Source organism: Drosophila takahashii, chromosome X, assembly GCF_030179915.1.
Source record: "Drosophila takahashii strain IR98-3 E-12201 chromosome X, DtakHiC1v2, whole genome shotgun sequence".
Lineage (NCBI taxonomy): Eukaryota > Metazoa > Arthropoda > Insecta > Diptera > Drosophilidae > Drosophila > Drosophila takahashii.
In genome coordinates, this window is record NC_091683.1 from 4,056,451 (window position 1) to 4,071,152 (window position 14,702).

The window sequence follows — 14,702 nt, forward strand, 5'->3', positions numbered from 1 at the left end:
CATCAAATATTCCACTAATTGTGGAGTTATGCAAATAATCATAGTGTAATCGATGAAATGCTGCATACTTTGTGGGTTATGTAGAGAGCCTGTCATGTCAAGTAGACATTAGGTAAGTTACATGTAGACTTGGGAAAATTACAGTAGATCATTTTAAAATACCTCGATTTATGCAGAGAAATAAAATGTAAGAAAATAAATTGTAAGAAACCAGTTTTTAGTATAAAAAAAAGGAGTGAATTCAATTTAATTACTCTCAATTTATTCCATCTTGTTGGTAAATATTTATAAATCGTTTAAATAACTGGAATTGGGTCTTTAAGTGTCACATAATTACTACTCATTTACTTATTTATCAGCCTTCAAATGTGGTTTTATTTCCTGTTTTAATTTTTGCCATGATTATGATTTTAGGAATTTACTTATCTGTCGTTGCCCAAACTACAAAGTTCTCCAACTCCCCGAGTTTAAATGTCGCCCATGAAAATGATAATACATATATAGCATGTGGTATATAAGCACTTGCTGATAAGTTCTGAGCTTCTGAGCAGATCGCATTGCGCTGAGCCGGCAAAAATAGTCGCAATTGTTTCTAGGTTTCTAGGTCTCCTCTCTAAGCGCCACATGGAAATGATGGACATGAACATCGGGAAAGGAAAGGGAAACAATGTCACGACATTGAGAGGCGGCTAATGCATGAGTAACCCCCTGAAAGGGAATCAATCGAACAATTGTGTTGTTGTTACCTTCATTCAGCGACGTATCGTTTAGCGCCGTATCGAAATGTATGCGAGGCAGTGTCTTCGACTTGTACTCACCTGCAAAAAAAGAGGGGTGGGTAAAATGGATTAGTTGTGTTAAATGCAAATGTCAGAGGGTAAAAAGTAAGTAGTAAATACTAGAGATACTATGTTGTTTTGCAAAACTCGACCCATTTACATGGCCTAACCTTTGAGCTGGTGTGTCGTGAATTCACTTCAATTAATGCAAAATATGAAATACAGACGAGGCGAGACGAGACGAGAGATACAGATACAATTGCTAGACATCGCAGATGGCGAGAGATGGCGACAATGTGGGGCAAGCTCGTAAATTGAGCAATTGTTGTAGGTGACCCAGGAGTCTGAGTCTCCGAACTGAGGAACTTAGGAACCCCGCTGGTTCCCAGCTCAAGCCATTATTATGATTATTATTATTTTTATTGTTCCGTTGACACTTTTTCCCAACACTGCATTATCTACTTTGCGCGGGTCATCGCGGACGTAACTGTGCAACTGTAAATTATGCCGCCGCACAATTGACTTCAAAGCGGAATGACCGATCCAGAAAGCTGATGAACCCAAACCCAGCCAATCCAAAATGATGATTGCGGATTGTGAATTCTCGATGATGTCACATCCGTCATCCATCCGCTTGATACGAAGAAGAGCTCTTCTTGAGTAGAAATTGCGATGACAGATCGAAATAACCCTGAGGGTCTGGAGGTCTCTGGTTTTCCGAATGTCGCAGAATCATTCGGAATTTAGATTAAAGTGGTATGTTGTAGATATTATCGTACTCTCACAATGATTCGATATCATATTCATCATTATATAGCACTTAAACCAATCGCAGACCCACTCGGGTGAAAAATTACTGGAACTTGGGTATTCAAAAAGTATGCAACATATAATTTTGTTCTTATATCCCCCCCACAACCAAATCCTGGATACTCCACTGACTTAAACCATCCGCGGAGGGAAATGTGTGAAAAATTACAGAAATTTGGGTATTCAAAAAGTATGCAACATACAATTTTTTTCTGAAATCCCTCCCACATCCAAATCCTAGATCCTAGACCACAGTTATACTTACTCCTGCCCGTCGTCTCCATGGTAGAAGCACCCGATCCTGACCCAGACATTCGCTCCTGCTGCAGTTGCTCATGCTGCTGCAGTAGCAGTTGGTGTTGCTGTTGCGGCTGATGTTGCTGCTGTTGCTGCTGCTGTTGCAATAATTGCAGCTGCTGCACATCGCAGTGAACCTCGTGAATGGGCGGCGTGGGTGCATCATCCCGTTCGCCCCTCAAACAGGAGGCCAATCCCCTGCCACGGGGCATCGTACTCCGCCGCAAAGCCGCCGACTGGGGTTGCTGCTGGTCCACGGATCTCGATGGATGATGGGAATTTGCCTGGGGCGTTGAGTTTTGGGCGGCATTCTGGGTGGCAGCTGAACTCTGCGGAGCGGTACGCGGCATGGAGTGCATCTTTCGCTGCTGTGGAGTCGTCGTCGTTGGCGAATTTACCGTCTGCATTTGCAGCTCGTCGCTAATTGCACGCAAAGCACCGCAGTTCATTCTGATTTTGGTTAGCTGTATCTTCTATTTGGTATTGGGTTTCCTTGCCAAAGTTGCCTTTGTGGATTTTTGGTTTTCGTTGCCTTGGTAGTTTTGTTAATTGATTTGTTTTCTTTTATTTTTTAGTTTCTGTTAGTTCAGTTTTTCTTTAACCTTGACATGGTTTCCTGTGCGATAAGTCGAAATTTTAGAACAGAACACAACACTCGCGAATCGAATCGAATCACTGGACTGGCTTGGTTTATTTTTTTTATTTTAGGGTATTTTAAGATAAAAGCTCTTTCTTTTAGTATTTTATTTGATTTATTAATATTATAATAAACTATAAAAAAAACATATCTACACAGAATGATAAAATATATTGGCTATTTCATTTCAAATTTTTTCTGTGTAGTGTTGTATTGTGAGATTGCAAAATCCAGCAGAATGTTCTGACCTAATATACCACCAAGATATGATCTTAAACATCCCTAGTAACTTGGGTTAGGCAGGGCTGTTTTCCTTTTTTTTCTCTATTTTTTTCTGGGCCCAAACCATCTGACATCGACGGTTTGGCTTGGTTTCGCTTGCCTGCGTCGGCAATTAAGATTTATGGTCATGGCGTGTTGGCCTCTATAAGCGCACCCCCTACCGGTTTTCACCGCCCTCCCTCCTTCTTCACTGAACCCCCGAAAAATAATAATAATAATTTAAAGGCTCCTACGACACAGCGACTTCTTTTTGTGACTCGAAAATTGTTTAGCTAATTTTTCCAAGTGGTTTTCCATTTTTCGTTCTTTTGCACACGCGCGACTGCGCAACAACACTCCCACAAACAAAAACAAAGGAAAAACGTATAAATAATATTACACACACACATTTCATTTTTTTGGCTTAAATTTTCCTTTTAACTTGTACAATTTTACGCTCGTTGGGTTTTGGTGCTACAGTATCGAAACGAAACGAAAAGAAACGAATCGGAATTGAAATGAAAATGGAATGGAAACGAACTGTTTGTTTATGTATGAGCAGCTGTAGGTGTTTTCCACATCTGATCGAAGGAGAGAAATAGAGAAATCGCCCAAGAAAGAGAGTGAATAAATTATTTAGCCCACACAACGTTGTTTTCAAAAATGCTACAATTAAGTTCTTGTTTAAATGAGACTTTATTCAGTAAAAAAAAAAATCAACAAAGAACGCTAAGGTCTAATCCCTCGACTGTCAGCAAAGCGACTGCTTGCACTGCTTGCACTACTTGAACTCTATTATTTACTCATAGCTTTTTAACGAATGGTCCTATTTAAAAAAATTCTTCTTCATAACGATAAGTACAAATAAACACAACCAAATTGCATTTATACTTTTTCGCAATCTTTAGAAATGTGGGAGCCAGACACCTTTAAACACACCAAACCATCTACTTTTAACTTAACGCATCGTTTAATTCCAGGTGCCAATCGATAAATGCAGGCCAGTTAAATGGCAGGCAATCATAATGTATGCAATCAGCCCAAGGCGTTAAAAATCTTTAATGATCGGGGGGCTTTGGCTTTGGCTTTCTCTTGTTCGCTTTTCGCATTTCGCATTTTCCCCTCCAAAAAGCCAGAAAAAAACATCGAACAGCGGTGTGAATTCTAGGCCTCAATTTTGTGGTTTGCTGATTTCCATTACTGGATTTTCCTCTTGCGTGCGTTTTGCGTTTTTATTTTAGTTTTTATTGCTATTAAAATAATTTTCCATATCTGCTTTCAATTGCTGCGTGCCCGAAAAGAAAACTGGTTGCTAACCATCATCTCATATTTTTCTAGTTGAATATTTTTTGTGTGCGTGCTCTGGTGATAAACATAAATTTCGCCACAGACTTGACTATTTTTTTTGTATTTTTTCATTACTTTCTCCAAACGGTAGCAACGACAGACACGCAGCAGCTGTTCTCTATCTGCCTCGCGTTTTCTTACTACACGGAAAGAAAGTTTGTTTTTCAAGAAAAAATACAAATAAATAAAATGGTAAATGTAGACTGTGGATTATTTTTTCTCTCCTTTTTCTGTTTATCAGATTTTAAGGTACTTGAAGATACTTAGTTTGTTATTTCTCGATATTTAAAAACTTCGATATTAAAAACATCGAAAATGTCGATAAATTTTGATTATAATTGGAAACTGATTTCAATAAGATTATGTTGTTAACACTAAAGTACAACATTTTATAAACTAAGTTGTAGATACATTTTCATTTGAGACTTCTTTTATTTTACAGATTTTAAAGAAAGAGATATGCAATATATCTAATGATTTTTTAGACATATGAAATAACCATAGTTTTGAAATAATATAATTGATCCAAACAACGAACCCACTATATTTCTGAGTGTGCCCTTTATCTGCTTTATGCTTCTCTGGTTATTCGAGCGAGTCGCCCACGTTGGCACCTGTAAGCCCAGAATGGCCAGAGATCCCCGACTCTCTTTTGTCCACCTTTCATTTAAACGGAAGTGCAAGCCAATGGCCAGAAGTGCTCAGAATTCGATATGCTATATGGTTGGTGTTCCTATAGTGCGCCTGCTATAGCTATACAATATGGTCACATGACTCTGGGCTCCACTGATGTTTTTATATGGGAAAAAGAGAAAAACTCCAAACAAAAGCGGCAACTGCAACGGATGCGCCATATAAAGGCAGCATGCAACGCTTCAAGCTGAAAGCTTTTTTTTCTCTATGTGATTCCTTTATTTTCTTTTTTTTGCATTTTTTGCTGATTAATCCAGCCGGCGTTGGCGTCACAATATGTTTGCTTTATTTACGTTGTTTGGGTTTTTTTCATTTTCATTTTTTATTTATTTATTTTTGTTTTTGGACGTCCGCATAATGAATAATTTGGCTGAGATGCATTTTTGCACGTCGATGACGATGGAAATAACAACAACAGGCAACAGACAACAGGCAGACCCACAACAACAAGCTCAAACATCCAATCATAGACTTTGCCCAGACCCCAGACTCAACTGATTATATATGCACGAGTGCAGGTACATACATATATCTCGAAAAGTATATATCACTCTACATACAGGTAGGGCCTGGCCAGATGATAAGCCACCAACAAGAGTGAGTGAAGCTGAAGTAAAGGTGTAAAGAACAATAGCACCAAGATCTGGCGGATGATAAATGATCCCAAGTCAAGGGTAAATCTCCCATTTCCTCTCTACTAAATCCCAAGAAATCAGATTAAAGGCTGCGTAAAGTTTTCCCTTTATTTGCGGTTGTCACAAACCCAAATACAAACAAAAATACGGATTTTAAGTTAATTAAATATTAATTAATTTAATATTTATATCATTTAAAAAATTTAAATATTATAACTTCCTAATGTCGCTTGAATTTAAATGATTATAATTATCTTAATGCACATTTTTTAAGCTTTAAAACACATTTAAATTGCGCATAGTTTTATTGCCCAAAAGAAGAACTCCCATTCACCATTCTTCTTAGGTTCATTCCTATTTATTTTTTTGGCAAAATTATGGTTCCGTTCCGGAGAATTAGAAGTCCAAGTCTCCGACTAGATCCAAGGTCCCACACAAAATTGCGAGGAGGAGCCAAAGGCAAAGCCAAAACCAAAGCCAAAGCTCATTAGGTTTACGGCTAGGCTAATATATATTATAATGAGTATCGCTTTATAATAGGCACTCTGGTGTCTGCCCTCGTCGCGGGGACGTGGGAAACTTTCCATCTATTCATCTTTTGTCGCATACTATAGAACATAGAACCGCGATGATCGCCAAGCGCCAGCAGAGCGCAACCGGCGATCGCACTTGGTTATACTACCGATGGTGATGGTTATGCAAGCGAAACACTTGCAAAAAAGTGTCACAATATTTTGAAATTAGCTAGGATTTTTCAAAAATGTACGAATGGTATTAATCAATATGCAATGGGTTCATTTCTACATTATTTCATATCAATAAAGGTCCTATATTATTGATGACAAATGTATTATTCAAACATATTAACTTAAAATATTATGATTTCATAAAAGTGATAAAAAAAACTGTTTTAAAATGCCACATTTAATATTTTTTGAATAAATAAGGTAAATATAATCTTTAATCATATCAAAATGATATGAATAACTTGATCCTTTCAATCTGATCTTTTGTCAAATTATTTTCTGTGTACGCTTTTCAATCTCGTTTTAAAAAATGTGTAAAATATAAAAAATTACTATCAAATTTTAAAATTTTTAAACCAATAAAATCTATTTTTTCGAGTGCTGAGTTCAAAATGAACTCTCTGGGACCTGGAGCTCTGTGTACTTGTATATTGGAATTGAATGAACAAAAAGGGCCGTGGGCTCTGCACCGGTCCCTAGGTCATTTCCCTCTGCGGCAAAACAGTTGAGAGATCAACAGCAACATCAGACACAACAGCAACTACAGTAACAACATGAGCAACATCAGCAACATCAGAAGCAACAACAACAGAGCACAAAGATCTTAGATTTCTATTATGGCATTTCTTTCATCTTCGTTTTTTTCGCATCTATGTTTGCACCCCCCGCGCGTCTTCATCAACATTTTTATTTTCCTTACGTTTTTTTTTATTTTACCTATTTTTTTTAATTTTTTTCATTTTTCCCGGCAAACGGCGAATTGAAGTCGCGGCGTAATTGACGTTAGTGATGAGATCAAAATGGACCACAATGATTGCGGCGATAATTGCGAGACAGACACACACAACATACTATATGTTCTTTTTGAGCCACGCACAGAGGAATGATAAAATGACAGGGAAAATACGCAGAAAAATCCAGAGGCAATACCAATAGTATAACTCAAATGCAACGACTTCGGAATGAACTTGTTGGAAAATGAAATACGACAAAGAGCTAAGAAAATTTCTAAAAGTTTTCCCCACGAAATGGAGATTCTCTTAATATTTAACCGAAAAAATCTTTAAAAGAAGAAACATAAATTTGGAAATAATATTGTTTATTTAGCTAGTTGCACAAAGGGAATAGAATTCTTTACAACATGGCTTGAAAGCATTATGGTGCATATATGGCTAAAATAAGGGGTTCATAATAATTTTATAAATTATGGAGAAACTCTATAAGAAAAAGTACCAGGAATAAGTGCTTGTACTTCTGTTTTTGGACAAGTGTATACTCTCTCTCCATCCAAACCCCCCTCTTAGTTTTTTTTTTGTTTTCTATATGTGGCCAACGGGCGTGAGGTGATCTTTTTTTTCAGACGGGGGCGGTGATGGGTATTGCCTTTTGTGTGATTCATTCAGAACAATAACAATAATGATGATGATGATTATTGCAAACAACAACTAACTAAAGGTTAAAATAGAGGTGGAGGGGGTAGAAAGGCGATTCCAGGGATCGTTGATCCACAGTCAAATTAAATTACCAACCAACCACAACGAAATAACAACGAAAAAGTGAAATTGTTGTTGCTCTCTCGTCCGGTTGTCATTGAAGGCACGTTTTCGTATTTTCGACGGATATTCGCGGTTTCTTATTTGAAGTGATCAGATTAAATAAAGTGGGGTGAGGGGAATGGTGGGTTGGTTGGTACGTATAATCTTTATAAAGGGAGTTCATGTAAAGGCAAAAAGGTATACGTATACGTGAGTGGGAATGATTTTTATCAAAGATCTGGAAGACATCGAAACCAGTTGATAAATTCAGCAAAAATCGTGGGAGAATCTAAAGGGGAACAAAAAAAAAAAGAGTTCTAGACAAAGTTCTGTTGGTTTGGATGGCAAAATTGACTCAATTGAAAATTTAACACGATTCGGAGAAATAAATAATAGAGCAAGCCATAAGATACAATTGTTAATCAAAAAATTTTAAATTTCATTGGAACTTTATTATTTGTATATGTTTTCTTTATAATGATTAATGTTTAAGAGTTTCCCAGAGCCCAGCGATTATTTGTGCACTTACTAATCACGTTTTACTGTTTTAGTTCCCCTGATGACTATAGAACTATAGACTACCGTTAGAAAACCCGTCATCAGCATGCGACTTCTGTTTGAGCCACTTTCCTTTCATAAAAAAGGGAGAGAATAAATGCAGAGACGACGCAATTTTCACACGATGAACTCAAGTCGTAGTAGCCCCCACTTTGGACCCCCTTTATCTAGACCCCTTTCAAGTCCCCCATATTCGTGTCAACATGTGTTGTGTTGCATATTATGTAAATTATTTGCTGGGCAAAAAAGAAAGAGGAGCAAGCTCATTGTCTTTAGTGCAGAGAGAAATATGTTTAGGATTCTTAAAAAGATCTTTTGGTGTTAGAAGAAATGTTTATTAAAATAATTTTAAGTTAGGAAAATATTACAAAATTTATTTTTAAGGCTTGCTGTTAGAAAAAAATAGTATTTAAAATAGTTTTCATTGGAAAATATTATAAAATATATTTTAACAAGCCTAACATTCATTTAAATTTTAAATTCTTGAACTATACATTATTAATTTTCTTCGAGTGCCAATCTTTCCGTCTCTTTCTCAACCCCCATTGCTGCCTCTTTCGTTGGCCAAGTAGCGCCCAATGGGGCCATCTCCAGCAGACAGCCAACAACATTGTTGGCCATGTTGAAATACATAAAGCAATTTTAACTGTTTTAATGCTTTTTCGGTCTACACCAAGCGAGTGAGAGAAGAAAAAAAAGCATGAAAATGCAAAGAAAGAGGGGTTTTGGAAGAGGTAAGTAGTCGTAGTACCGTGAACTCATAGACCGATCTGCCAGGCCTCATATTATCTCTGCCTGTTTCCATTTTAATAGCAGAACTGTGTGAACTTGTTCCTCGGTTTTTTTTTCTAGTTTTGTTTAGTTGTTCATGCGATTATTTTTCCAATTTTTTTTTTTTTTGGCTTGCTAAATTTAGAGTAGAGGGAAAAAGTGAGAGAGCCGAGAGCTTTGGAAAACGAAAAGTTGTGTATATTTTTGGAAATGATTTCAAACGCATCTCAAGGTGCGAAATAAACAAATTTCTCGCTCAATGTAAACAAATCAAGCGAACCGCCGAACAATTTCGGCTCTGCTCGTCAAAATATAAACAAAAAATCAGTGTTTAAACGAAGCCACAGTAACAACAAATAAAGGGAACGAGAAAAGTTGCACCGAATAAAGCACGAGTATTAATGATATCATATCGTAAAAAATATATCTTATTTTTCTGCCATACCATTCACTTTAGTAACGATACTTAGACGAGTTTTTCATATATATTTCCCTTCTTGGTGGGCCAAATAATAAAGGGTTTTTCTTAGGTCTCTCTGAGTTCAGCCTTCAAATTAAGCCGCATGATCCATCATCATCTGCTTTATCACTCATCCAAGCACAACGATTAGGCTGGTGCCGCCACTTGATTATACAATCGAGCTAATTTGATGTTTCGCTGGCAGCAATTGCCACCATATCCATATGCCATACACCATACACCATACACCACACACCATATACCATATTATACCATATCCCATATAGATCGGGGCGTGTCCCGGGCCACAGAAAAGCGGCTGATTGTACATCCCATACAAAAACGTCTGTGCATTAGCCAGTGCGATGACGACATCTCTCAGATGTGTGGCAATCCGCGGACGGACAAGTGGAAGATACAGATACATTTACTCAGCTACGGATACGCAAAATGCCGACAGATAGATTTATGACATATATGAATTACTAACTGTGCCGCTTCGCTAATTGTTGTTGTTTCTGCTGCTGTTGTATGGTTTTTGCCATAGCAGTTATGACTCGAATTATTCAATTTTTAGCAGCCCCGAGAAAAAATCAACAACAAATCAACAGAAACTTCAAAGCAACGGAAATGCAAAAACAAACCGCACTCATGTGAAGTAAAAAGAAGAAGTAATACCCTTTTGGAAAAAAAAAAAAAAACTAAAAGAACTATCAAAATATTTATTATTATTTAAGGTTTCGGAAAAAAACCGATATGAAATATATCTAAATACGAATTCATTCTAGGAATAGCATATAAATTTTTATCTTGATTTCTTTTTTATTTTAGCTCGTAGCGCATTTGGCCAAGTCATCGTAGCGGAAACTAAAAGCAGTGGCCAAAACCAGTGCCAAGCCAGATAAAAACTGAAAAAACAATTTCCAAGCGTCCGCCGCCCGTTGCAATGCATTTTAATTTGACTTTAACTATTTGCGCATATAATTAACAGCAGCAGCAGTAAGTACACGCACAAAAATAAAGTAGACCCACAAATATTATATGAAATCATTAATCCCTTATTTCATATCAAAAAATATAATAAAAATAAGATTAATATCAAATTTATGATTCAGACATATCAACTTGATATTGTACTATAGTATTAAATTGACCTGCACATTTTATCAATTGACTTTGTGTAATAAAAAAAAGATCCATTTCTTTCTGTGCATCAACAACAATTGAAACATACTGGGTGTTTTTTTTTTCTGTAAGTGCAAGGGGATCGCATTGTCTGATAATTTCACCCGCAACAATGAGATATATAGCGATATATATGAGATCCTCTCATGGGCTAGGCCCCAACCTCTACAACTACAGCTTGTTCACAATAATAACTCAAATAAAAAAAAGCTCTCCAATGTGACATGTGCCAGCCCCCAGTCTCCCCCATTTTCGAACCCCCTCGAAAACGCCGCCCCTCTCTGTGCCATTCAAGCAATGCAAATACGAAGCTTTGTTTCCATGAACTCCGCGAAAATGAAAAAAACTAAAATGGGGGGAACGTAGTAAAACTGAGAGAAAAAACGAGAAAACCGAGAGGAAGATCAGCTGACAACAAAGCAAAGAGAAGGGCAGGCAAAAACAAAACAAAACAAACAAAAAAAAATTGAAAACAAAACACAAAGATCTCAAACAATTACTACACACAATTCCCTTGTTACAGTGCTTAACAAAAGATGATGGCCACAAATTTGATCGACTGCTGAGAAATCCTATGGCTAAATCATTTTGTTGCCAACAAAGAAAAAGCTCTTAGGGGGGCTAAAGACTCATATTGTAACAACAGTTGCACCGATCATCAAAATATTATTATGAAATCAAGCAATCATATTTTTCTCACTAATATATTTTTAGAATTTTAAATTCCTTTCTTTCTACTTTCTAACATTTCTAATGGGTAAATATTGGATTTATTTAACATTCGTAAGATATTTTATATAAGATCTATAAGATTTCTAGAAATCAGAACTATTTTTCACACTTTTTTCCCCCCAGTTTCAAACTTGCTCCATTTACGGGTACCAATAAAATTGTATTGACAAGCTGTTAACCTCAGTCTATTAATTTAGCAAACAGTAGAATTTTTGACAGTTCTACAATTGCTTGAAATTAAATAGAAAGAGATTGAGAGTATAAAAGGAAAACAAAGATGAATCAAAATGCAATTGAAGTGCTATTTTTAACGATAGTTTTCACCAACTGTTGTTGCTGCTGCATTTGGTTCAACAATTGTTGCTGTTGCAGTTGTTCTGTTGGCTCTGCATACTCCACATGTAGTTCGCTCAAGTAGATGCATGTATAAATAAAATGTGGGTCATGTGCATCAAATTATTTAATTGGTGTCAATTGGCGTTGGATTTTTCTTTTCGCTTTTCGCTCGCTAGCTTTTCTTTGCTTTTCTCGTATTTTATTTTATTTTGTTTCGATTTCCGTTAAGCCGTTTAACTCGCTGTTGCAGCTGCAATCGCAATTGCTGTTGCTGTTGAGTCAATAAGCCGGGCTTAACACTTTTTTGTGATTTGCATGGGCCTCGAATTTTGATTGAGCGAAAATGCAGAGAGAAAAAAGGCAAGAACAAGAAAACCATTACGTTATATTTAAAAAATTAAATAAAAAATATTTTAAAATATTTCCAAATATAAAACAAAAAATTTCAAAATATTAAGAAATATTTAAAATTATTAAAATATATTCTGAATACAGAAAAATATTTATTATAAAAGTTGTATTAAAAACTACAAATTTCACCTGTGCAATCCCAACCTTTTTTCCCTGTGTTTAAAGTAGAAGCAGCTAATTTGAACCTGCCGTTATGTGTGTCAACGGCTTCTGATTGCAGCAATAACAACTGACAACAACTATTACCAACAAATAACAAACAATACAGCCAAAAGCTCCCTTATTACCCCTCAGCCCCCCAAAAAAAAAGTAGCACCACACTCTCCCTCCCCCTGTTGCCATGTTCCAAATTCTTCAATACCAAAAATAACAAAACAAAACAGACGTCGGCTAATCCGGATACGATTATGGCCGTAAACGGTTTACAGTAACCAAAAAAAAAAAAACAATACAAAAACAACGTGACTTTCCGGTGTCCCTTAAAACGGTGTCAAGCGCTCATTTCCCTAATTTAGTTTACATTTTTTTTCTTTTTCTTGTTTCCTTTCTTTTTGCCTCAATTTGGTGGCTTTTTCTTGTTCACCAAAAAAAAAAGAAATTACAAAAATCAAAAACCGCCCATGAAATTTGAAAAACAGATCTCATACAGAAAAAGATTTCGTATAAATTGATTAATACCAAGATGATCATATCTCTCAAATCTCCTCATTCTTAAATATATATAGTTTTTACATAGAAACCATGAATCATTTACAAGAATGCATTGCAGTTTTTTCATTCTTATATATATGGTCTTATGTTTGAATACTTTTAAGTTACGATCTGCCAGATAAAATAGAAAATTTACCAACATTACCTAAAAATATGCTGAAAACTTTAAAAAAAGAGCTTAAAAAACGATCTTGAAAATATGAAAAATGTTTTCTGTGCAGCAATGTCTGGCTGCTTATTTTGCTGAATTTATATAGCCAGATGATGATGATGATGAGCTGTGTCAGAATGCGGGGGCGGGGTTTTTCTTTTAAAGAAGGGGTTGCGGTGGGGGGGTTTGCACTCGCAAGTTTGCCTTTGTAGTTGCTCAGTTTTTTTTTTGGTTTTTTCGTACGATTTTCACATTCTGTTTGTTTTTGTTTGCATTTATTTTTAGAACATTTTCGAATTCGCAACGCACACGCACAGATACAAGCAAGGCCCCGCATAGTTTTGCCATGTTTTCAGCCATTTTCCATGCTTGCCACGATTTTCACTCGAGAAAAAATATTGTAAAAAAAATGTATATATTTTTCGTATAATTTATTATAAAATTTTCTTTGTTTTTGCTTTGGGAGGAGTGCCAAGCCAGGCCAGTAATTGAGCTGTTAGCTGGTAAATAAAAACCAAAACAAAACGAACCGAACGGAGCGATTTGAACCGCCTGCGCCGGAAGCTTAAAATCGACTGAAAACGACTGGGAAATCGCCAGCGAACACGAAACGAATTGAAACGGAACGAATCGAATCGAAGCGACGCACTGAGAAAAACATGCGCAACTTCTCCCCCCTTTTGGCCCCTTCTGCTTCCTCTTGCTCTCGCCAGCTGTGAGCTCCATTGATGGAACGTTTGGGAAGGTGGAACAAACAGAGAATGGGGGAAGAGGAAGTGGAAGCGAAAGCAGGAAAGGAAGAGAAGAAAACATGCAAATGCTTGGGAGAAATTCAGAATAAAAACCGGAAAAGCGGTTTCACGATTTTAAAAAATATGTTGTATATAATATTCTAAAATATTTTTGAAACTACTTTTTTTTTTTAATTAACTAACATTAGTTTTATGATTTTAATCATTTCCTAATAATATTTTTATTATACATGCATAAATGCACATTAATCATTAAAATTAGGGGTAATTCTACTTCTGCAAAAAAAAGTTTATGATCTTTGAAAAAGGCGTTCTAAAAAAATACGCTTTTAAAACTACAAATTCAACCGAAATAATGACAATTAAAAAGTGTAATCGCTTAAGATTTTTCAGCAAAAGAAATCTTCAGATATTTTAAAGACTTTAACATTCTATATTTGACATGCTTGCAGAAAGGCATTAAAATCGAAACGATCTTGGCATCGACGGTAGCGTCGGCTGGGCCCCAAGCCACCCGCTCCTCCCACTCTTTCCACCACCCCATCCACCACCCCAAAACCCCAATCCCCAAACCGCCTCCCGTTCGCCATTGTGCCCAATGCTCCGGCATGCGTGACGACAGCGGCGACGGCGGTACGAACAAATTTCCTGACTACTCACACACAGAATATATAAAAACAAAAAAAAAAAATAAAACTCGAGACACAGCTATATACACACACCTATCATGATACGATCGAAAAGTGTTACGGACCCACAGCAAAACGAAAAACTGCAATTACTGATGAGCACTGATGAGCCCGCTTGCCGGTCAAATGCAATTAAAGCGCCGCTTGACCACACCAACAATATCAAATCCACCTGACGCGAAGCCATATACTTATTACATAACACT

The 14,702-nt window shown here is 36.6% G+C and overlaps 1 protein-coding gene across 10 annotated transcripts in view; it reads right to left on the minus strand.

Annotated features, from left to right (window-relative positions):
- raskol (Ras GTPase-activating protein raskol) overlaps nt 1–14,702 on the minus strand; it is a 40,468-nt gene that overhangs the window by 14,201 nt on the left and 11,565 nt on the right. For 4 of the 10 annotated variants that reach the window (XM_070218526.1, XM_017140584.3, XM_070218527.1 and 1 more), the window contains one exon: nt 747–818. The exons of 4 other annotated variants lie outside the window; for them this stretch is intronic. In XM_070218526.1, coding sequence (XP_070074627.1) covers nt 747–818 — 72 coding nt within the window. Of the gene's footprint in view, nt 1–746; nt 819–1,854; nt 2,503–13,585; nt 13,647–14,702 lie in introns of those variants that run through there. 2 more of the 10 variants (XM_070218524.1, XM_070218525.1) reach the window with 1 other exon arrangement.